Source organism: Athene noctua, chromosome 22 (genome assembly GCF_965140245.1).
Source record: "Athene noctua chromosome 22, bAthNoc1.hap1.1, whole genome shotgun sequence".
NCBI lineage: Eukaryota > Metazoa > Chordata > Aves > Strigiformes > Strigidae > Athene > Athene noctua.
In genome coordinates this window covers 8,733,169-8,754,730 of record NC_134058.1, presented here as the reverse complement: position 1 = coordinate 8,754,730, position 21,562 = coordinate 8,733,169, and the positions used below count along the sequence as shown (strand labels likewise).

The 21,562-nt window shown below is 51.8% G+C and overlaps 1 protein-coding gene across 1 annotated transcript; it reads left to right on the top strand.

Moving 5' to 3' along the window:
• Window positions 1–724: 724 nt before the first annotated feature.
• Window positions 725–5,758, top strand: LOC141969407 (uncharacterized). Its single transcript, XM_074925138.1, has 9 exons — window positions 725–972; window positions 1,161–1,312; window positions 1,709–1,797; window positions 2,017–2,505; window positions 3,196–3,348; window positions 3,662–3,838; window positions 4,191–4,423; window positions 5,048–5,157; window positions 5,616–5,758. Exons 1-9 carry the CDS (start codon window positions 725–727, stop codon window positions 5,756–5,758), a joined length of 1,794 nt encoding a protein of 597 aa, XP_074781239.1.
• The last annotated feature ends 15,804 nt before the right edge of the window (window positions 5,759–21,562 follow it).

Genomic DNA, 21,562 nt, shown 5'->3' with positions numbered 1-21,562 from the left:
GCGACAGCCAGGGCTCCAGGGATGCAGAGAGAGGCACAGAAATGGGTCTAGGGTGTTCCAAAACTCAGGCTGAGAACCCAGGAAGCACAAAAAGGGACATGGGCGTGTCCAGCCACCGCCTCTTGTGCTTGCAGGGAGCCTTGCTGGCGAGAGCCCGCTCTGCCGAGCCCGTCTGTCTCCCACACAGACGAGCCTGGCAGGCAAGAGGAGGACAGGGGTCCACAGGGAGGTGGGAACCTTGGAGAGGTGGCCTTGGGCAACCCTGTGCCCCTGGACACGTGCACCAGGGGCTGTTTCCTTGGCAACGGGGCCTGTACACACACAGAGAGGTCCTGAGCAACGGGCCCCTCCCAGCCCCCATTGAGCCCTTTATGACATCAGCGCACAGTCCACAATAAAAGGGGTTCTGGCACAGGCCCTGCACACACAGTACCTGGTGGTGCTGCCAGTGCTGTGCCAGTGGGCTGGTGCTGGAGGCACTGGTAGAGCTGGTGCTGCCAAGGGAACTGGTGCTGCTGGTGCAAGTTCTGTTGGAGCTACCAGTGGAGCTGGTGGCAGCGCTGGTGGAGCTGGTACTGGTGCAGCCGGTGCTGCCACCGCTGCTGGTGGTGGCTGAGCCTGCAGGCAGCTGCCCGTGCCCTGCCACTCCTTGGGGTTGGCTCCTCTGTTGGCAGCCGACACCAGGCAGCGCCCACTAAGTCCTGCCTGGCACCGGTCCCCAGGGATGGAGGAGGGGAGGCGGTTCAGTGCCCACCCCCGCCGGGCCTTGAGGAGGATCTGGCGGTGGCTGTGCAGGAAGGACAGGAGCAGGGGGGCAGCGGAGGGTCCCGTGTCCTCCAGGATCAGCGGTGGCCACGAGCTGCCGCCGGAGTCACAGGACGAGCTGCACCGTGCAGCCGCCACTGGCAACTGGGCCCCAGCGCGGCCGCTGGTGGAGGAGCGCGACACTGACTGCTGGGACAAGGCCGACAGGTAACGGGGCGCAGGCAGGCGGGCGCTGGCTGGGAAGCTCCGGGGCTCTTTTCCTCCCCTGGGGCTCAGCTTTGTGCCTGGGGACGTTGGTCCTCGAGGGAGGTCAACACGGAAAGGGCGGGCAACAACGGGCCCTTCTCCTTGCCGTGAGCTGTGCCCACGACTGGCTCTGCTCTTTGTCTCTCCAGGCGCAGGCGCAGTCACAGCGTGCGGCCCGTGGACGGCAGAGGGTGGGAAAAGAAGGGAGAAGCTGCTCCAGGCCAAGCCAAAGGGGTGTCAGAACCCAGCACTCCCCGTGGGGCAGCAGCGAGGCGGTGTGCACCCGCCCTGCCGAGAGCAGGTAGGACTCTCCGGGGTGGAGGAGGGATGGGCAGAAGGCCTGTCGCCTGCCCTTGTGGCGGCTTGCCGTGGAGACGGGCCGTTTGGAAATGATGACGTGGTGTGGCTGAGGATCCAGGAAAACGTGCACTGCTGGGCCTTGTCCCTGCAAAGCAGAACTCTTGAGACGCTCATTCCTTTGGGGCTCATTGCTGATCACTTTGAGCCATCCCGTCATCCCCCTGGCACAGGGAAAAGAGACGTGTCTGGAATCTGCATTTTGACAGGTCCCCCTGGCTTTGGGGTGTGTGGCTGTGCTAGGGTTGTCTCTGGAAGCACGACGGTTGGGAAAGCACTGTAGGCATCAAGGAGCTGTGTGAGCTCACTCCGGTTTCAACAATATGTGTGTTTAATGTAGATGAGCCTGCCGCCTGCTTGGAGTCGGCCGTCCGTAAGTCGCCATCAGATGAAGAAGGCGTCAAGGAGAGCCAGAGCTTTGGGCCGGAGGTATGCAAAACCAGAGATTTTCGAGTCCTCCTTCCCATGCTAATGCAAAGCCAGACTTTTCCATGAATCGTGTCTAAGGCAGAGTTATTGAAAACTCTTTGATCATCTGATGTCAAGCAGCTGACAGTCCTCTTCTGGTTGTATGAAATGCTGCTGCTGTCTCCTGGTTTGAGCTGATTCCCTAAGTGCTGTCCATTTGTGTTCTGTAACTTTGAACAGGCAGAAGATGGCAGAGCCCGAGTACTGGTGGTGGGGTCAGATTCATCCCCTTCCCACCTGAGCCCTGGGACACATCAGCCATCAGAAAGTGTCCAGGCGCAAGTGTGTCTGACAGAATGCCACCAGTGCCTTCGGGTGCAAGGACAGCTCTGTGAGGAAAACGCTCAGATGCGAGAAGAAATCAAGAGCTTGTCTCGTCAGCTGAGCAAATCCGAAAGAAAAGCTGATGGGCTGGAAAAGGAAGTGGACCAACTGAAAAAAGCCCTCTTGGAAAAGACATCGGCTTTAGAGAAGGCAGAAAGTGAATTACAACAGACAAAGAGAGAGACAGTGGACTGGTATGGTCTATATCTTAAAAACGATCAGAAGAGAGAAGATGTCACCAAGAAGGCAGAAGAGCTGCAGGAACAACTGGCCGAGCTCCAAAGTGAAAACTTTTTGCTCCGTCAGATGGGAGACGCGCAGAACAAGGCCGCCCAGGAACGAATGGTGAGTGGTGGTGCCTTTACATGCGAGGCCGACAAGGTAGAAAAAGAGGTGAGGTGAGCACTGGCCAAGACTGACTTAAAGGAGAGCGGTTCCCAAGGCCGTCTGGTGCTTCTAAGAGTCGGCAGGTGTGCGGTACGTGCGCGGGAGTCCTTCGCTCGGCTTGGTTCTGTTCTGCGCTGGTTTTGTTGGAATCGCGGAAGGTTCTGACAAGCCTTGAGATGTTTATAGACACACACGTACATAGAAACGCTGAGGCAGGCGTTGGGTTGCGTTTGTGTAGCAGAACAATGGCGTGAAGGCTGATACACAGAGCTGGCTCTAGGAAGCCTTGGCTGGGATCACGGGAGAAAGGGCTGCAGTCCAACGACAGCTCCCGCGTTGGCCTCCGGTTAGATTTTAGCATTAACTTAAGGAACAAGCCCAACCCCACAAAGGCACAGTCTCGGCATCTTCCGAGGGGAATGTGCTGGGAGACAGAAATCTTCACCGAGTGATGACATTTCTGCAGTCGTCTTCACTCGCCAGGGATGGCTGGAGACCATCAGCTGTGCAGATGCCCTCTTCTTCCCGTGGATGCGATGGCTTTGCTTTGCGATGCACTTAGAAAACTGATCTCGGTCTGTGAACTAGTAACTGGAAGTAAAAATACGGACTTGGGCTTGTTTTTCTTTGTACTCGTTGTTTCCCTAGAGAACAGAGGCACAGCTGCAAGGAGAGCTCGCTGATGCTGTCAGAAAGCAGCACACAGCAGAAACTGCACTGCAAGACTCGACGCACCAGTGCAGTCGCCTGAAGGAAGAAAACTCCCGCTTGCAGGAGGACCTGGACAAGGCGAAGGCCAAGGTATACAAAGGCTGTCAACACGTTAATGTCTCTGAAGCTGTTCTGAGGCACGGACGTGCTGTGATGCTGCAGGAGGAGTGAGCGCCTTTGCCGCGGAGCCTGTCTGGAAAGGAGGGATGGGTGGAAGCTGGAGCATCTTGTTGGCAAGGGCTTGAAAGGCGCACGTACTTTCCGAAATCCAAGCGCCTTTTCCCTGGGTTGAAATACAAACTCAGTGCATTGACAGCCATGATCTCGATGCATCCCTTTGATGGAGTTTCACCGAGACTTGAGACCCCTCTGCTCAAGGCAGGTTCTTTTTCCCCACATACAGGTGCGCGAAATCTCCGCAGACTTGGAGCTGCTGTCCCAAAAATTTCTGCGGCTGGAAGCTCTAAATAAGGAGATGGAACAGATGGTGACAACTCTGTCAGATCGCTTGGCGACTCCTGGCCCAGCTCACACCACAGCAGAGCAGGAAGAGAAGCGATATCAGAGTCAGCTTTTGCAGGTCAGTTCATGTACCATTGGTATCTGTCGTCGGCGTTGCGTCCTCTTGTGGTTGCGCTCACGACTTCTGGGGGTTTTGTCTTGGGCACGTGGTTCTCTTTGTTAGTGCTGTGGGTTTGGCTTTCCCGTAGGGAAGGCGGGCAGCTGCAAAAGGCTGCGTCAGAGTCTGTGTGTCGTGTGTCCTGGGACCAGTGGGCGTGAAAAACACGCAGCCATTTTGCTGCTCCTCGTCCAGGCAGCGTTTAGGCTGTTTAAGAGCTTTTATGTCAAAGTGGCGGAAAGAGCAGGTTTGTTGAGAGGGCTGGGCATTGCCTTTGTCTTCCCGTTTCTTGAAGTTGCATCTTCTCTTTTAGGTACAGGCAGCCGCTGAAGCCAGAATAGAAGAGATGAACACCGCTGTCGCCTCTTGGAGAAACGAGCTGGAGCAGATCATTAGAGCTCAGGCACTCGAGCTGGAGAGAGCACAGGAGAAGCAGGAGTCGACCGCCCTGCTCCTGGCTTATGCTCAGGCAGAACTGAAGAGCTCTCACAAGCGTTTCTGTGTGATGGAGGACGTTGCAAGAGTTCTCAGAAACAAACTGAATAAGTAAGTCCAAACTTTTTTTTCCCCACCTAATACAACAGGACCCTTTTCATTGTGGCTTTTCCAGCCCACGTCCCTTTCTTGGATCTGGGCAGCACGATGTGTGCACTTCTGCAGAGCCCACCTTGGGCTCTCCCATTGCCGAGCCCTGGTTTTGTTTCTCTTGACGGACCCTGAAGTAACCAAGCCGATCAGGCCTGTCTGGAGGGTGGTTTAGTTAGTTTTCTTGGAAAGGTTTTCTGCAGCCGCCTCCTCTTGCTGCACGTATGGTGGAAAAGAGGAGCTTCCTTTCCCTTCTGCTGTTACCCTCCAGCTGAGGGGAGACACACGGGAAAAGGCAGAGGGGACAGAACAGGAGGCTGTGAGGCAAAAATAATCTCTTTGCTGTCCGTGATAACAGTCTGTGTTTACCGCGGGAGGAGGGAAAGAGCCCGGAGTCCTTACGACCCTCTGGGAAAGGTCTGACAGAGACCTCACACAGACTGCTTGGAAGCCCGAGCAGCAGCACACGTGGGTGGCTCGGAAGTCTTGTGTTCCTCAGCCCAACAGTGCAGCGTCACACCTGGGGAACCGCTTGGTGCCACCGTGAGCAAGAGTCGTTTTTGCACGCTCCTGCATTTCTCACAGGGCTAATGAGAGGCTGGCAGAAGCCAGCAGGAACAGCGGCGAGACTCTGCAGCCAGAAAGCGGAGGTGCGAGCAAGGCCAGGGCACCGAGCGTCAACCCATCGGGCTCAGGTAAGCAGCTCCAGATGTGATTCTTCAGTGCTCGGGCGGGTTAGGGATTACGGTTGGGTTTGGCTTGAGATATTGAAAGCGTAGAAGCCTTTTCCATGTCATTCCTGGTCACGTGGAATTAGGAGACAGAAGTTGCTTGCTCATCCTGCAGAGCATAAAGCAGGTCTTGTTAGGTGGAACCCCAGAACAGGGAGCGGGATCTCCAGAGAAGAATTTCCTGACAGTGCTTCCTCTGGAGTTTCTTTCACGGGCTTTAGAAGGTTGGCTCCTTATGGTCAAACATGGAAAATCTTATTTCTTCTGTTGTGTGTGTCCCTTTCATCCCTTCTGGTTTCCTCTGGAGGCCTTCAATCTCTCCAGACCTTCACAGCGTCCTGTGGCAGTTGAGAGTTGTCCATTGCCTTTGTGGGCTCGGTCTGCTGTGGAAGTAACATCGGATCTTTCTTTTTCTCTCCCAGCCACCGGTAAACGTAAAACCAGATCTGGTGAGGATTGTCGCCGGACATCTGCTCTTCTGCCAAAGGTCACCAAAGCCTGGGATATCCCTGCTGGGGCAACACTGTCCGACAGTGACAGTTTTGAGGGAGAGTTATTAAAGTGATAAAAAACACTCAGGAAAGTTGGTGGAAATTCTTTGTCGCCCCCATTCTGGCGAGTGAAAGCAGCCATGGAGGCCTGCAGGAAAAAGGGTTCTGCCACAGCCGGCGCCCGGAACAGCCGCCTCTCCAGGCATGGCTTTGGCAGCTCAGTGGCCCGTGGAGCCCTTGCGGGTGAGCGGTCCGGAGGAGCCCTGGAGTGCAGCGCTGTGGACCTTGCTCCCGCCTCCGGTCAGTGGCCTTGTGCGAAGCTCTGCAGGCTCGGGTGAGCCTGACTACCAAAGCTGCAGCGAGGAGGTGCCAGCTGCAACAGGGAGGGGACAGCTGAGGGCCGTCCCCAGCACCTGTGACAGGGCTCTCCTCCCCTCCTGGTAGTGCAGGTACCAGTGGGGCAGGAGGCAAGGCGTGACGGGTGCCCCAGCTGCCAATACATGCAATTGGAGCAGGTGGAGAAACGACTAAATGAGGGGGCACGGAGACAGATACAGATACGTCCTCTGTGGAAATGACACGCAGGTAGAGGATGTTTAACCTGTACCTCCTGCTGTGTAGGTCTACGGAGATGCCGCCGGCTGGAAGGGAGCAGATGTTAACCCCGACTAGGAGAGGCCACACCCCACAAGGGCCGGGGGAATCCAGCGGTGTTCCCCGGGCACAGTCTCCCCTCCCTCGGGTAGAGGGAAACGACCGCGGGCTCCCTGTCGCACCCGAGGGGCCGTACGTCCCCGCCTCAGGGTGTCCCATTCTCACAGGGGGTGTGTTTCAGGGCAACTCAGGAGCCCTGGGTGTGCCTTTCTGGTGACTCACCCCTGCACCCTTCCAGAGACCCTGATAAGCTCAGCCCTGAGGCGTGGCTTTCTGGAAGCAGGAGGTCAGGCCCAGCCACAAGTCCCGAGGAAAAACTCAACAAGGCCACAGATCACCCAGTCCAACCACGAACCTCCCACTGACTGTTCCCAACTACGCCATGTCCCTCAGCGCTATGTCGATCTGACCCTTAAAACCCCTCCAGGGATCCCGGGGACTCCCCCCCTGCCCTGGGCAGCCCATTCCAACGCCCAACAGCCCCTTCTGCACAGAAATCCTTCCTCAGAGCCAGCCTGACCCTGCCCTGGGCAGCTTGAGGCCATTCCCTCGGGGCCTGGCGCTGGCTCCTTGGCTCCAGAGACTCATCCCCCCTCTCTGCCCCCTCCTGTCAGGGGGTTACAGAGGGCCAGGAGGTCTCCCCTCAGCCTGCTCTTCTCCAGACTGAACCCCCCCAGTTCCCCCAGCCGCTCCCCAGCAGACCTGTGCTCCAGACCCTGCCCCAGCTCCGTTGCCCATCTCTGGCCATGCTCGAGTCATTCAATGGCCTTTATGGGGTGAGGGGCCCAAAACTGAACCCACTCATCGAGGGGCGGCCTCACCAGTGCTGAGCACACAGGTCAGATCCCTTCCCTGTCCCTGCTGGCCACGCCAGTGCTGACACCAGCCAGGATGCCACTGGCCTTCTTGGCCCCCAGGGCACTCTGCTGTCTCATATTCAGCTATCTGTCAATCACCCCCCCAGTCCCTCTCTGACTGGCAGCTCTCCAGCCACTCCTCCCCAGGCCTGTAGCCCTGCTGGGGGTTGTTGTGGCCCAAGGGCAGCCCCCGGCATTTGCCCTCAGTGAAACTCCCCCAGTTGGGCTCAGCCCATCGCTCCAGCCTGGCCAGGTCTCTCTGCAGAGCCTCCCTACCCTCGAGCAGATCAACACTCCCACCCAACTGGGTGTCATCTGCAAACTGACTGAGGGTGTACTCCATCCCCTGCTCTAGATCATCAATAAAGATGTTAAACAGGAGTGGCCCCAACACCCAGCCCTGGGGGATGCCACTCGTGACCGGCCATCAACTGGATTTAACTCTGTTCACCCCCACTCTTTGGGCCCCGTCATCCTGATCCCTTCTCGGAGCGGGTCTTCCAAGAACCTCCCCACCACTCTCCTTCCTCGGCACATCAGGATGTCGATGTTCTTGAAGAAAAGGTTAGGTTCCCCCCGAGCCGGGCCAGGGCTCAAGGGAGAAGCTCAGGGAGTTCCCTGCTTATCTAATTGGATTAGGTGCAGGGGCTCACATCAGGCCGCAATGACAGACAACTGTCTCCATGACCCTGTTATTTTATCCACACACAAACAAAGATAAATGTACACTCAAGACGGCTACATCTTCCATACATATTTCACTGATGATTACGTACAGAGTGAGGAGCTTTGGCTCAGGGCCTGTTGTTCAGGTTTCAATACTTGCACTTTTTACATCAGAATAGGTGGTTTGTTACAACTTACTGTAATACCTATTGGCACAAAGGTTATCCCTTACAAAAGATACAGGATTCATCTCTAGGTCAACTCTGGCTTGGGCGTGTTGTCCAAGCCTTAGCACTCCATGCGGTTGAAAAGGAAAATGCTCCTCTGAGAACGTAGCGTGGCTGGAAGGGAAATAACTTGTGCTTTGTACGTGCAACGTGCTCAGAGCGAAGATCGTGGATAAGGAGAAGGTGCGGCTGCAGGAGAGCAAACTCCAGCTCCCCGGCCACGTGCCCACCACACTGACCACGCTGAGGGGCATCCACACTCCCAACACGGAGGTGAGACTCTGAGAGGGCTCGGGCTCAGCAGACGGGCTGCAGGAGCTGATGTCTCCTGCGAGCGTGGTGTGGTGTTTGTAGCTGCAGCTGAGGGTGCTGGAGAAGAGCTGAATCGATCCTTGGGTTGGGATGGAAAGGGGCAGCAAACACCCAGAGTGCGGCGGCTTTAGGGGAGAGGGGGGACTCTGGGGAGCTGCAGCTCAGTGCCCTTGGCACACTGCTCCACCCCCGAGCTGCTGTCTGAGGAGATCCTTTTTCTCAAGGACAGAAGTTTCACTTTGGCTCTTTGGCGGTTTCAAGAGTTGTCAAAGACGTTAGTTTTAAGTCAGCTTTAAAATTAGGAGAAGTAACACAGAGCGGTGTGGTTGGGAAAGTTACTTTTGTCAGCCAAAAAAGGTGAGACCAAGCTGACGGATAATGTCGACTAAACTGAACTGAATGGAGATCTGCCTTCCCCAAACACTCGGGTTGGGATTGACCAAGTTTATGAAGAACTTTGGGGGAAGAAATGAAGAAGAATCCAGGAAACCCCAAGATTGTGTTTCGCCAACTCCTCAAATAAAACAGGTGGATTTGGAAGTTTGTTGGTGCATTTTGAAATTTGGAGGGAACGCAGTTTGGTTGGAAATGAGCTATTAAGGGTGAAAGTGCTGTTTGGGGCCTGGCAGAAAGAACTGATTGTGTGTTCCACTCTGTTGTATTTCTTTCTGTTTGTTTCACCTGGGCTAGTGAGGTGGGGTTTTGAGTTTAAATTCAGACCCAGAGGACAAACCAATGATTAGTACCTCAGTGGGGCTGGAGTTCATGGGGGGAACTGTCAGTGGAGCTGGGGGAACTGTAAAGACCAAGACTAGGTGGAAATTTGGGGTCTGACACGCACCTCCTCCTTTGAAATCTCTGTTACTTGAAGAGCGTTAACTTCTCTGAAGGCCAACTCCAGAGTAAGGTGTTGCCATCTGCCCGTACCAGGTACCGTGGGGTAAACGGAGGAGGCAGGGATTGCCTCTCTGCATGTGGTGAGGGAGAGGTTCAGAACTTTGGCTGCACCACCTTGTGCTTTTCAGCTTCCCATCACGAGAACCGCCAGACTCGCTCAGCCCCCTGAAGGCTGCGCAAGACATGAAGCCTGCAGGAGGAGCTGAAAGCCAAGGCTCCTCCTTGTGCTTATCCCCCTCTCAGCCTTCTGAGAGCTACTTAAATGTGGCTTCACCTGGAGACACCACAGCCTCCCAGCTGCAGGAGGAGAGTCAGAGCATCAGCTCCGAGAACATCTAAAGTTTGGCGAGGGATGTTTGTAGAATGTTAGCTGGGCTGCAAGGTTTTGGGCTTCTGTTGCTGGGGGATGACGAGGACTGCAGGGGAGAATTGCCAGATTGACTGAGTTGGAAATTTCTGTTTCAGCTGTACTATTGACCAGCTTTTTTTCAATTTATCCTCTTGTAAGTGTGTGTGTGAGAACCCAAACGGAGTCTGGAATATGTAGATAAACTCAGGAAAATGGAAGAGGGGTGGGGTGAATCGTATCTTCCCCTTGTGAGATGTGTTTGTCTAATTCGTGCCCATGTGAGTGATAAGATGCAACTCTCTTAAGTATGGAACTCTTAAATGCTTCTGTACTTTTTTCATGTAGTCACAGGTTTAAGGGAAATAAGGTCTCATGTACATAGTTCTTGTTGTTTAGGCCAGTTGCTGTTGTTAAAGAAAGGAGCCAAGATGGCCTCCGTCACCAAACCAGACAGCAGTATGTTTGCACTATGCTGTGATCAGACTATGTTATGACTGATAAAACACCTGTGCTGAGTCATTCCCTGTGCTGAGTCATTCTCCCCTCCATGATGGAAACCTGAGGAAAGCCCGGGAAACTTTACTCCAACTACGCAGACCCCTCAGAGAGCATGCCCATCCTCATGAATATGTAAAAGGACTACACTATAGTAAGACTCGGGTTTGTTATGTGTGTGTGTGTCTTGGTGGAGTGGAGACTCCCGGCACACTCAGCGCTGTTTGCTTGTCTCTATTCAAACAATAAATTTGGAATTTGGTTTGAAATCTTGATGAGTCTAAATTTATTTATAACAATTGGGGTCTTGTCCGGGATGGTCTTAGATCCTGCATTCTGACAATACAGGAGGGGCGCCCCACCACTAGGTGGCTCCTGGTTGAGTCAGATGGGGACTAACACCATCTTGAACCCGAACAGAGACAAGCAAAGTACTTAATTTTTTTTGTGAGCTCCCTTGCCAGCTGCAGCAGTTTATTTTACCCGTAATTCTGCGTGCAAAGATCCAGACGAAGAAGACAGAGTCGTAAGCGTTGCGTATACCTTTCGGTTGGGTGGGATTCGGTTGCCTGTGTGTGAGTGAGAGTTTGACTGAGATGGATCCTGGTTCCGAAGCGATTGTGGAGGTCTTCTAACCATGGTTCCAATCTCCCACGAGGGAATAGGCTTGTGAAGGACCGAAGCGATTCCTATAGGATTCGTGGGTGGGAGATAGGTCCTAAGCCCCCTGCGAGACACTCTCACCAGCAACCCAGGGCTCTAGGAATTACCACTGTAAAATTCCTAGATGGGTCAGAAGAAATCAAAGACCCAGGACCAGAAGAAATGGAGCAAATTATTAGACATACCACCGGAGAGTCCATTAGGCACAATGATTAAGAATTGGAACCAAAGGGACCCCAGAAAAGGAAAAAGTAAATTGAAATTGTATGGTTGAATGGCCAAAGAAACCTTTACGACCACATGTCTTTTGGCCTGGTTTTGGATCCTTCAAAGTTTGGATCTGTCAAGCTTTAAATGAATATGTTAATTCAGAGGAACCTTTTAATGCAGAAGAGAGTGATTACGCAGGATTGTGGAGGAGGACTTCACGTCATTTTCCAGCCTCAATACTTACCTTAAAAACAGACAAAAAGTTTGAGGAGAAAGGAGATAAAAATAAAAAGGAGGAAGAGAAAGATGATAAACAGGAACCACTAGATAACTTGCCGCCCCCATACTTTAATTATCCAGCTCCGACAGCCCCGGCGGCTTTAACGGCTCCAGCGGCTTTAACAGCCCCGGTGGCTTTAACGACCCCGGTGGCGGTTCCCCTTCCACCTCCGGCTGCATGTACAAGGAGTAAAACTGCCGTAACTGAGGGAGCTTCTTTATATCCCTTACGGAAGGTACCCCTCGGAGGCAATCAAGGAGGCATCGGATTTGTGGCAGTCCTGTTAAACACCTCCCATGTCCTAAATTTTAAGAAAGAGATGGGGACTCTATTAAATGATCCTCTCAGAGTAGCTGAGAGGTTAGATCAATTTTTAGGTCCCAGTACTTGTGAAGAAGTACAGTCCATTTTAGGCATCTTATTTACTGGCGAAGAAAGAGGAATGATCAGGCAAGCCGGAATGAGAATTTGGGAGAGACAAATTCAGGCAGGACCCCCAGGGGATCATAAATGGCCAAATGTGGATCCCCACTGGGATCACCAACAACCCCAGGGGAGACAAAATACGAGAGATCTAAGAACGCTAATTATTCAAGGGATAAGGGAAGTGGTTCCCCTGAGGACAGAACATTAATAAAGCGTTTAATGAACAGCAGGGAAAAGATGAATCTCCAACGGAATGGTTGGAAAGGTTAAGAAAAAGCTTGCCATTTGTATTCTGGAATTGATCCGAATACAGTGGCTGGAACCGCACTTCTTAGAACCCAATTTGTAGCCAAATCTTGGGGAGACGTAAGGAGAAAACTAGAAAAACTAGAGGATTGGCAAGAAAGAGCATTGGAAGAATTGCTTAGAGAAGCTCAAAAAGTTTATGTTAGGAGAGATGAGGAGAAGCAAAAAGCGAAAGCAAAAATTTTTGTAGCAGCAGTGAAGGAAAGTCAGAAAAATAAGGTTCCATCTGGAGAAACAAAGGGCAAGAGGATAGAAAAATCACCCCGAGAACAGCTTTATCAAGAAAAATTCACAGTCCCTGTATGTTACTACTGTAATAAGAAGGGACATGTTAAAAGGAACTGCCGTAAACGGGAGCAAGACGAGAAGATGTTTAACGATGATTAAGGATGTCAGGGGCTATACTTACTGGGGACTTGAACATCAACAGAGCCCTTGATAAAATTATTGATAGGTCCCCACAAAGAAGAGGTTTTATTTTTAGTAGATATAGGAGCTGAAAAGTCAACTATTCAAGGACTCCCAAAGGGGATAGAAGAAGGAAAGGATTATATTTCAGTAATAGGAGCAAAAGGGGAGCCTTTTAAAGTTCCTATTCTGAAAGATGTAGAAATAGAAACGGAAAACAAAGTCTGTCTCAATGACTTCCTTTTAGTCCCTGAGGCAGAATACAATTTATTAGGAAGGGATTTGATTTTTAAATTAAATCTAAGCATCCGAAGCCAAGGGGACAAATTACAGATCCGGCTATGTACTTTAACACAAGAAAATGAAAAAGCTATAGACCCCTCAGTATGGTATAAGGAAGGGGAAACTGGAAAAATAGAAATGACCCCCATAAGCGTTCAAATAATGGACCCAGGTCGTCCAATCAGAATCAAACAGTACCCTATACCAATGGAGGGTCAAAGAGGATTAAAACCTATAGTTGATAGACTTACAGAAAAAGGAACTTTAGAACCATGCATGTCACCCCATAATACACTCATCCTCCCTGTAAAGAAACCGGATGGGACATACAGAATGGTACAAGACCTAAGAGCTGTGAATCAGTGAACAATTACTAAATTCCCCATGGTGGCCAATCCTTACAGTTTACTAAGTCATATATCCCCAAAACATACTTGGTACAGTGTAATAGATTTAAAAGATTGTGTTGGTTTAGGCCCTGCCGGGAGCAGAGACCACGTTGCCGTTTTCCCTCCCCCCCCCTCAGACAGAAGTAGGGCACAAACCCTGGGTTAAAATAAGAAGAAATTTAATACAACAGTGTGATAAACAATCTGAACAACAATAAACAGTAATAACAGTGAACGTGACAAAAGATATACAGAGAAATACCACAATGGATACAGACAGCTCGCCACGTGCTCCCCGCGACCAAGGCCACAAAAGAAAAAGCTTCCCGCCCTGCCGTGCCAGACCCGACGTCAGCATGGTATGAATAACCCGGCTGGAGATCCCTTCCCCCTCTCTGCTGGGGAAACTTAACCCTATCCTAGCTGAACCAGGACATAATCCACCCTTTTATTCTATACCGTCTGCGTCATGCCCAGCTGCCATTTAGCAGTTAGCAATAACAAAATAACAGTTTACACAGGCACAGCATAATTCACGGCACGTTCTCACCCAGAATCAAGTCCCCCTGTGGTACTCATCGGACCTCTCCATCACCCACCAGGTGCATCCGGGTCCTTGAGCAAAAGCAATCCTGTGGATGGGTTTGCCTTTACCTTTGCCTGGCGCAGGACTAAACCAGACCATTTTTCCCAATATATTCCTCATGCGCACCACAGGGACTTTATCCCCATCTACAGCATGTGGAGGTTTCGACTGAGCCGGGCCAGCTCGACTGGCAGACCCTCTTGTGTTGACTAGCCAGGTGGCCTTTGCTAGATGCATGTCCCAGTCTTTGAAGGTCCCACCTCCCAGTGCTTTCAATGTGGTGTTTAACAGTCCATTGTAGCGCTCGATCTTCCCAGAGGCTGGTGCGTGGTAGGGGATATGGTAGGCCCTTGATGCCGTGTTCTTCTGCCCAAGCATCTATGAGGTTGTTTCGGAAGTGGGTCCCGTTGTCTGACTCAATTCTCTCTGGGGTGCCGTGTCGCCACAGCACTTGGGTCTCAAGGCCCAGGATGGTGTTTTGGGCGGTGGCGTGGGGTGCTGGGTAAGCTTCCAGCCATCCAGTGGTTACTTCCACCATTGTGAGCACGTGGCGCTTCCTGTGGCGGGTCTGTGGCAGTGTGATGGAGTCGATCTGCCCGGCCTCTCCATATCTCTATTTCAGCCATCGCTCTCCATTTCTCTGGGGCTTCACCCGCTTGGCATGTTTGATTGCAGCACACGTCTCACATCCGTGGATGATCTCTGTAATGGTGTCAATAGTAAGGTCCACCCCTCGATCTCGAGCCCACCTGTATGTTGCATCCCTACCCTGGTGGCCCGAGGTCTCGTGGGCCCACCGGGCTATGAACAGTTCACCTTTGCGCTGCCAGTCCAAGTCCACCTGAGCCACTCTGATCTTAGCAGCTTGGTCTGCCTGCTGGTTGTGTCGATGTTCATCAGTGGCCCGACTCTTGGGTACATGGGCATCCACATGGCGCACCTTCACAACGAGGTTTTCCACACGGGCTGCAATGTCCTGCCATACTTCAGCAGCCCAGACGGTTTTACCCTTACGTTGACAGTTGCTCTGTTTCCATTGCTGCAGCCATTTCCACAGGGTATTCGCCACTGCCCACGAGTCGGTGTAGAGGTAGAGCCTCAGCCACTTTTCCCGCTCAGCAATATCCAAAGCAAGCTGGACAGCTTTCACCTCTGCAAACTGGCTCGATTCCCCCTGTCCCTCAGCAGCTTCAGTGACCCGTCGTGTGGGACTCCACACAGCAGCCCTCCACCGTCGATGTTTTCCCACACTATGACAAGACCCATCAGTGAACAGGGCATATCGCTTCTCCTCATCCGGCAGCTCGTTATATGGTGAGGCCTCCTTAGCACTGTCACCTCCTGTTCTGGTGACATCTTGGAATCTTTGCTCTCTGGCCAGTTCGTGATCACCTCTAGTATTCCTGGGCGGCTGGGGTTCCCTATTCGAGCCCGTTGTGTTATCAACGCAACCCATTTACTCCACGTGGCATCTGTTGCATGATGCGTGGAGGAGGCCTTTCCTTTGAACATCCACCCCAGCACCGGCAGTCGGGGTGCCAGGAGGAGCTGTGTTTCAGTGCCGATCGCTTCTGAGGCAGCCCGAACTCCTTCGTACGCTGCCAGTATCTCCTTCTCAGTTGGTGTATAATTAGCTTCAGAGCCTTTGTATCCCCGGCTCCAAAAGCCCAGAGGTCGGCCTCGGGTCTCCCCAGATGCTCTCTGCCAGAGGCTCCAGGTAGGGCCATTCTCCCCGGCTGCGGTGTAGAGCATGTTCTTAACCTCCTGCCCTTCCTGGACTGGCCCGAGGGCTACTGCCTGGGCAATCTCTCACTTAATTTGTTCAAAGGATTGTTGTTGCTCAGGGCCCCATTCGAAATTGTTCTTCTTACAGGTTACATGGTAGAGAGGGCTCACAATCAGGCTGTAGTTCGGGATGTGCATCCTCCAGAACCCCACAGCGCCCAGAAAAGACTGAGTCTCCTTTTTAGAGGTTGGTGGGGCCATGGCTGTTATCTTGTTTATCACCTCCATTGGGATGTGGCGACGCCCATCTTGCCATTTTATCCCTAGGAATTGAATTTCCCTTGCAGGCCCCTTAACTTTCTTTTGCTTAATGGCAAAGCCAGCCTTCAGGAGGATTTCAATTATCTTCTTCCCTTTCTCAAAGACCTCCTCGGCTGTGTCCCCCCATACAATGATGTCATCAATATACTGCAGGTGTTCTGGGGCCCCACCTTTCTCCAGTGCAGTATGGACCAGTCCATGGCAAATGGTGGAGCTGTGGTTCCACCCCTGGGGCAATCGACTCCAGGTGTACTGGATGCCTCTCCAAGTGAACGCAAACTGTGGCCTGCACTCTGGCGCTATCGGAATGGAGAAGAACGCGTTAGCAATGTCAATCGTGGCGTACCACTTGGCTGCCTTCGACTCCAGTTCATACTGGAGCTCCAGCATGTCCGGCACTGCAGCACTCATCGCTGGCGTAACTTCATTCAGGCCATGATAGTCCACAGTTAGCCTCCATTCGCCATTAGGCTTTCTCACTGGCCATATAGGGCTGTTGAAGGGTGAGTGAGTTTTGCTGATCACCTTCTGGCTTTCTAGTTGACGGATCAGCTGATGGATGGCGACCAGGGAATCTCGGTTGGTGCGGTACTGCCGCCGGTGCACCGTCCTGGTAGCGATCGGCACTCCTGCTCCTCAACCTTAAGCTGCCCCACCACTGAGGGATCCTCTGAGAGGCCGGGTAAGGTGGACAACTGTTCAACCTCCCCCAGGGCAGCTACACCAAAAGCCCACCGGTACCCTTTTGGGTCTCTGAAGTGCCCTCTCCTGAGGCAGTCTATGCCCAGGATGCACGGGGCACCTGGGCCAGTCACAATGGGGTGCTTATGCCAGTCCCTCCCAGTCAGGCTCACTTCAGCTTCCAGTAGGGTCAGCGGTTGGGATCCCCCTGTCACCCTGGAGATGCAGATGGATTCAACCCCACTGTAGCTCGATGGCATCAGGGTGCACTGTGCGCCAGTGCCCACCAAAGCCTTATACTCTTGTGGGTCTGACGTGCCAGGCCATCGGATCCACACTGTCCAGTAAATCCCATTATCCCTTTCCTCCACCTGGCTGGAGGCAGGGCCCCTCTAATCCTGCTCATCATCACTCACTTCTTGTAAGAATGATTTACTGGTCCCCTCAAGAGGGTCAGACATCACGTTCACCATTCTGTTCTGCCTGGGGGATTTCTGACTGGACACTGGAGCTGCGCTCCTCTTGGAGGACTCCCCTTTTGTGATGGTCTTCCCTTTCAGCTGCTCTACTCGTGCAGCTAGGGCGGCAGTGGGCTGTCCATCCCACCTCCATGGTTGCGGAGGAAAAACCACAGGGTGCCTCGTGGTGTGTACCTTCTGCTGCCTTTCTCTTGGGTGGGGAAATGTTTACTTCTAATGGCTGAGACATCAGCCCATGCAGGTGGAACGTAGGACATGTCCTCTTCCATTTTCTGGACCCTCTGAGACAGTTCCTCCACAGCTGAGACCCAGGAATGCTGAGATGAAGGGAGATTTCCCTCATATTGCCGGAGCTGGCCAACCACTCCATCCACTGTCAGAGTGTGGGTGTCTGTCCACCAGGACACTATTGCCAATGCTTTCGAGTGTGCTGCTGGTGCGCTCTTCAGGAACTTTCGCCACATCAGGTGTGTGCAAGGGGCCTGAGTCGATGGGTGACTGCTCATTATTCAGATCACCATAGATCATCTCAAACACAGCCAGTTCCCTGAGGTTCTGGATGCCTTTCTCAATGTTGGTCCATTTGCTTAGCTGACATAGGATATCATCCTTGTAGGGGTGCCTCTCCCTTACACTGAGCAGGAGTCGCTTCCAAAGGCTGAGGGTTTGAGTCTGTTTCCCTATTTCCCTATCAATGCCAGCATCCTTGGCCAAAGATCCCAGCTGCTTGACCTCTCTCCCCTCCATCTCAAAAGCACTGGCTCCATTGTCCCAGCATCGGAGCAGCCAGGGGCAAATCTGCTCGCCTCCCAGGCGGCTGAAATCTCTCCGCATATCTCGCAGCTCAGTCGGGGACAGAGATCGGACGATCACCTCTGGCCCTTCCTCCTGTTCCCCTGATGGGCCTGGCTCATCCCCATCCCCCACTTTGCGAACTGTCTTTCTGGTATATTTGGTTTTCTGTATCGGGGCGACTGGCGCCGGCACTGGCCGGCTCTCTGGCTCAGCTGCTGTGCTGGTGGAAGCGACTGATACTGGCTCTGTCTGTTCCCTCAGCCCAGCTGCTGTACTAGTAAGTTCATTCTCAGATCCTGCAGCCCTTTCTCCCCCTTGAGGGCAGGGAGCGGTATTAAAGAGGACACGGTAGGCATGGGCAAGTCCCCAACACATTGCAGCGAGTTGTGTCTCCTGGGTTTTGCCAGATTGGTAACACACCTTTCCAAGCACTCCATCAGTTTATCAGGGTTCTTCATTTGTTCGGGAGTGAAATTCCAAAGCATTGGAGGTGCCCACTGACTCAGGCCTTTGCCCATCTTTTCCCACAGCCCTTGCCACTCACTATTATCTGACCTCGGGGCAGGTTTCCGGGCACTGCTATTGTTAGAGAAGTGCTGCATGGCCAAAGCCAAAATCAGGCAGACATTCAGAAAGCATTGTGCCATAATTACAATGGCCTGCAGGCTCCAAGGATAACTGAATCTCTGTAAAAACCAAGAGGATCTCTTCTCCTGGCTCACCCATAGAGGGGGTGAGACCCCAAACAAAAGCCCAGGCAGCAAACAGGTACCGGCCCGCCCCCACAAACAGCGATACAAGCACATTATAAGCAGTCAGTAGCCAGTACGGCAAAATAAGACCCTTTATACATTTTCCACCGATAACAAACACCAGCACTGGGATGATATACTGGATATAAGGATTAATCCAGCCCCACCATGTGAGCAAGTGGGCCAGCATTGCAAACATTTTCTTATCAAACAGTACAAATACAAACAGAAAAATTACACCTAACAGATTGCTCTAACAGACTCTGTCCCTTTTTGATTCTTATTTCAACCCTCTTGTGCCCCACGTTGGTGCGCCAAAAAGGCTGTGCTGGTTTAGGCCCTGCCGGGAGCAGAGACCACGTTGCCGTTATCCCTCCCCCGCCCTCAGACACAAGTAGGGCACAAACCCCGGTTTAAAATAAGAAGAAATTTAATACAACAGTGTGATAAATAACAATCTGAACAACAACAGTACCAATGATAAGAACAATAAACAGTAATAACAGTGAACAAGACAAAAGATACACAGAGAAATACCACAATGGACACAGCCAGCCCACGCCTGCTTTCCCGCCACCAGAGCCACAAAAGAAAAAGCTTCCTGCCCTGCCCTGCTGGACCTGACGTCAGCATGGTATGAATAACCTGGCCGGAGATCCCTTCCCCCTCTCTGCTTTGGAAACTTAACCCTATCGTAGCTGAACCAGGACAGCCAGGAAGAATGTCCCTACCTGCAGTGTCTGGCAGAGAGCAGCGGGGGAGACTCAGGGTCGACCCCTGGGGTTTTGGAGCCGGGGATAGAGAGCATCAGAAGACTGCTACACTCCAACCGAAAAGGAGATACTGGCAGCATACGAAGGAGTCTGAGCTGCTTCAGAAGTGATCGGTGTGGAGAAATTTTTGGATGATGACGGTCACATGGTCCTTGATACCGAAATGAATAATTCTCTGCTGTTTGCCTCTGTATAAAGAACTACTGTTCAGCATTCCTCTCTGGCTTGCCACTGCATAGACAGCTATTGTTCAGCAGATTCTTTAATTAGAGATAAGGTGTGAAGTTGAAACCTCAAGTAGGATGTCCATGGCTTATGCCTTTCGCGTGTGCTTCTTACGTTGTACCAATGAAATATGAATTATATCATGTGGACAGTAGCTTAGAACCAATCACAGTTTGTTTAGCTTCATGTGATCACTCTCTAACAGTACATAAGATGCTCTGTACTTAATAAAATGGGATCAAGCTGGCAAACCATATTGGTGTTGTTCTTGATACCTGGGCTTTATCCGTCCACAAATAACACCCGAACAGGGACGGCGCTTTTCTTAAAACATCGACTGAGACGTGGCGGTGAGCGGAGAACTTCGGGTAGAAGCGGCGCGGAGAAACACAGAAGCTGGTGCATAGACGCACTTCTGGAGTCAGGAGACGGTTCTGCAGGCTGTCCTCTGCGAAGGTAAGCTGCTATGGCACAAGAAGTGGTAGCAGCGATACGGCTCCTCACAAGTATACTCTCTAAGAGAGGTAGTGATGTGAGTCAGTCCAAGCTAAAGGACTTGGTGCAATGGGCGCAGGAACAACAGCTTTGCCTCAGCGCCTCTATGTTATTGAATCCGTCTGAGTGGAGGGCTGTAGGAGACTTACTGTGGAACTTTACTATAGAGGGTGGAAAAGCAGGAAAAAAGGCAAAGGAACTTGGATTAGTGTGGCGGGAAGTGATTACTGCTTTACAAGAGATGAAAGCTGAGCGGAAGGTCGCTGCTGCAGCAATAGAGGCGTTACAATCAGATAAAACAGAAGTGAACAAAGCAGCCACCCACATTGTCGAGGAGCGAAATTTTTTGGTCCCGATGTTACTAAGCTGCCTGTTCGTGGTATGTCGGGTCCTGTTGCTACATCTGCAGCAGACATTATACCTCGTGTGGAAGGGGGTGGTACAACCAGTGAAATTCCGATTTCAACTGAGAATAAAACGGAAGTGAAAGAGCCTGCTCCTAAGATGGAGGAAATTAAGACAGAGGAGGTGGAGCAAGGCGGATCTAGTTGCTGCCCACGATCATATCCGTCCCTTCCGGTTTCCTGTTCCTCCTCTTCCTCATCGTCATCCAACAACTCTGGCAGTAACACTCCTCCAACAGCTCCTGCTGCAGGCGATTTGGAAAATGACAAACCGTTACATCAATTAATGGAAAAACTGGAGGAGTTGCATCCCAGTGCTGAGACAAAAAAGGACTCTTTAAAATCTACCACTTGGTGGCACTCCAGCGCAGGCCCTACACTTCCTTCTGCACCACCACCACCACCACCAGCAGCTACAAGAAATACAGCTCCGGCTATACAATGACCTCCATTTTACCACACTACAACCTCCAACACTGATCCTGTGCAGCGACGATGGACTGGAGTAGTCCGAGATGCTATTTTAGAAGGAGACTGGCAAACAGCTGGATCTTTAGCTTGCCCTGTGGTTACTGAAGGAGGAGCTGGGAAGTGGGAACCACATGATTGGAAAATTTTACAACAAGCAAAGCAGGCAGTAACTACTTAGGGATTAAAACCAGAAGCAGCAAAGAACATTATCAAATTCATATTTACAGCAGATTTGATGGCTCCTGCTGATTGTCAGAACATTGCCTCACTTTTATTGACTCCTTCTCAATATTTAATTTGGGAAAGAACATGGAAACAACTTGTAATTACTGAACTAAATAAACATCAACATGATCAGAACGATCCATTTTATGCTGTGACTGTAGATATGCTAACAGGTCAAGGCCCATATGCCACCACTAACGTACAGGTAACTCTTCTTTCAATTTTTCATCAAATGTTAAAACACCTAGCCCACCAGGCTCTTCTGCAGAGTCCTGAAGGGAAAAAGCCAGCTCCAGTTGCGGCTGTTTGACAAGGAGTTGCAGAACCATATAGTGCCTTTATTGATCAACTATCTCAAGCTAGAAAAGATCAGGCAGATTTACCTGATGAAACGAAAAACTATATGTTTCGGTTGTTAGCTTTTGAAAATGCCAATGCCAAGACAAGGATTATATTAGCAGGTTTACCAAATGGAGCTCCTGTTGATGAAATGTTACTACGTGCTTCCAGAGCAGAACAGAATGC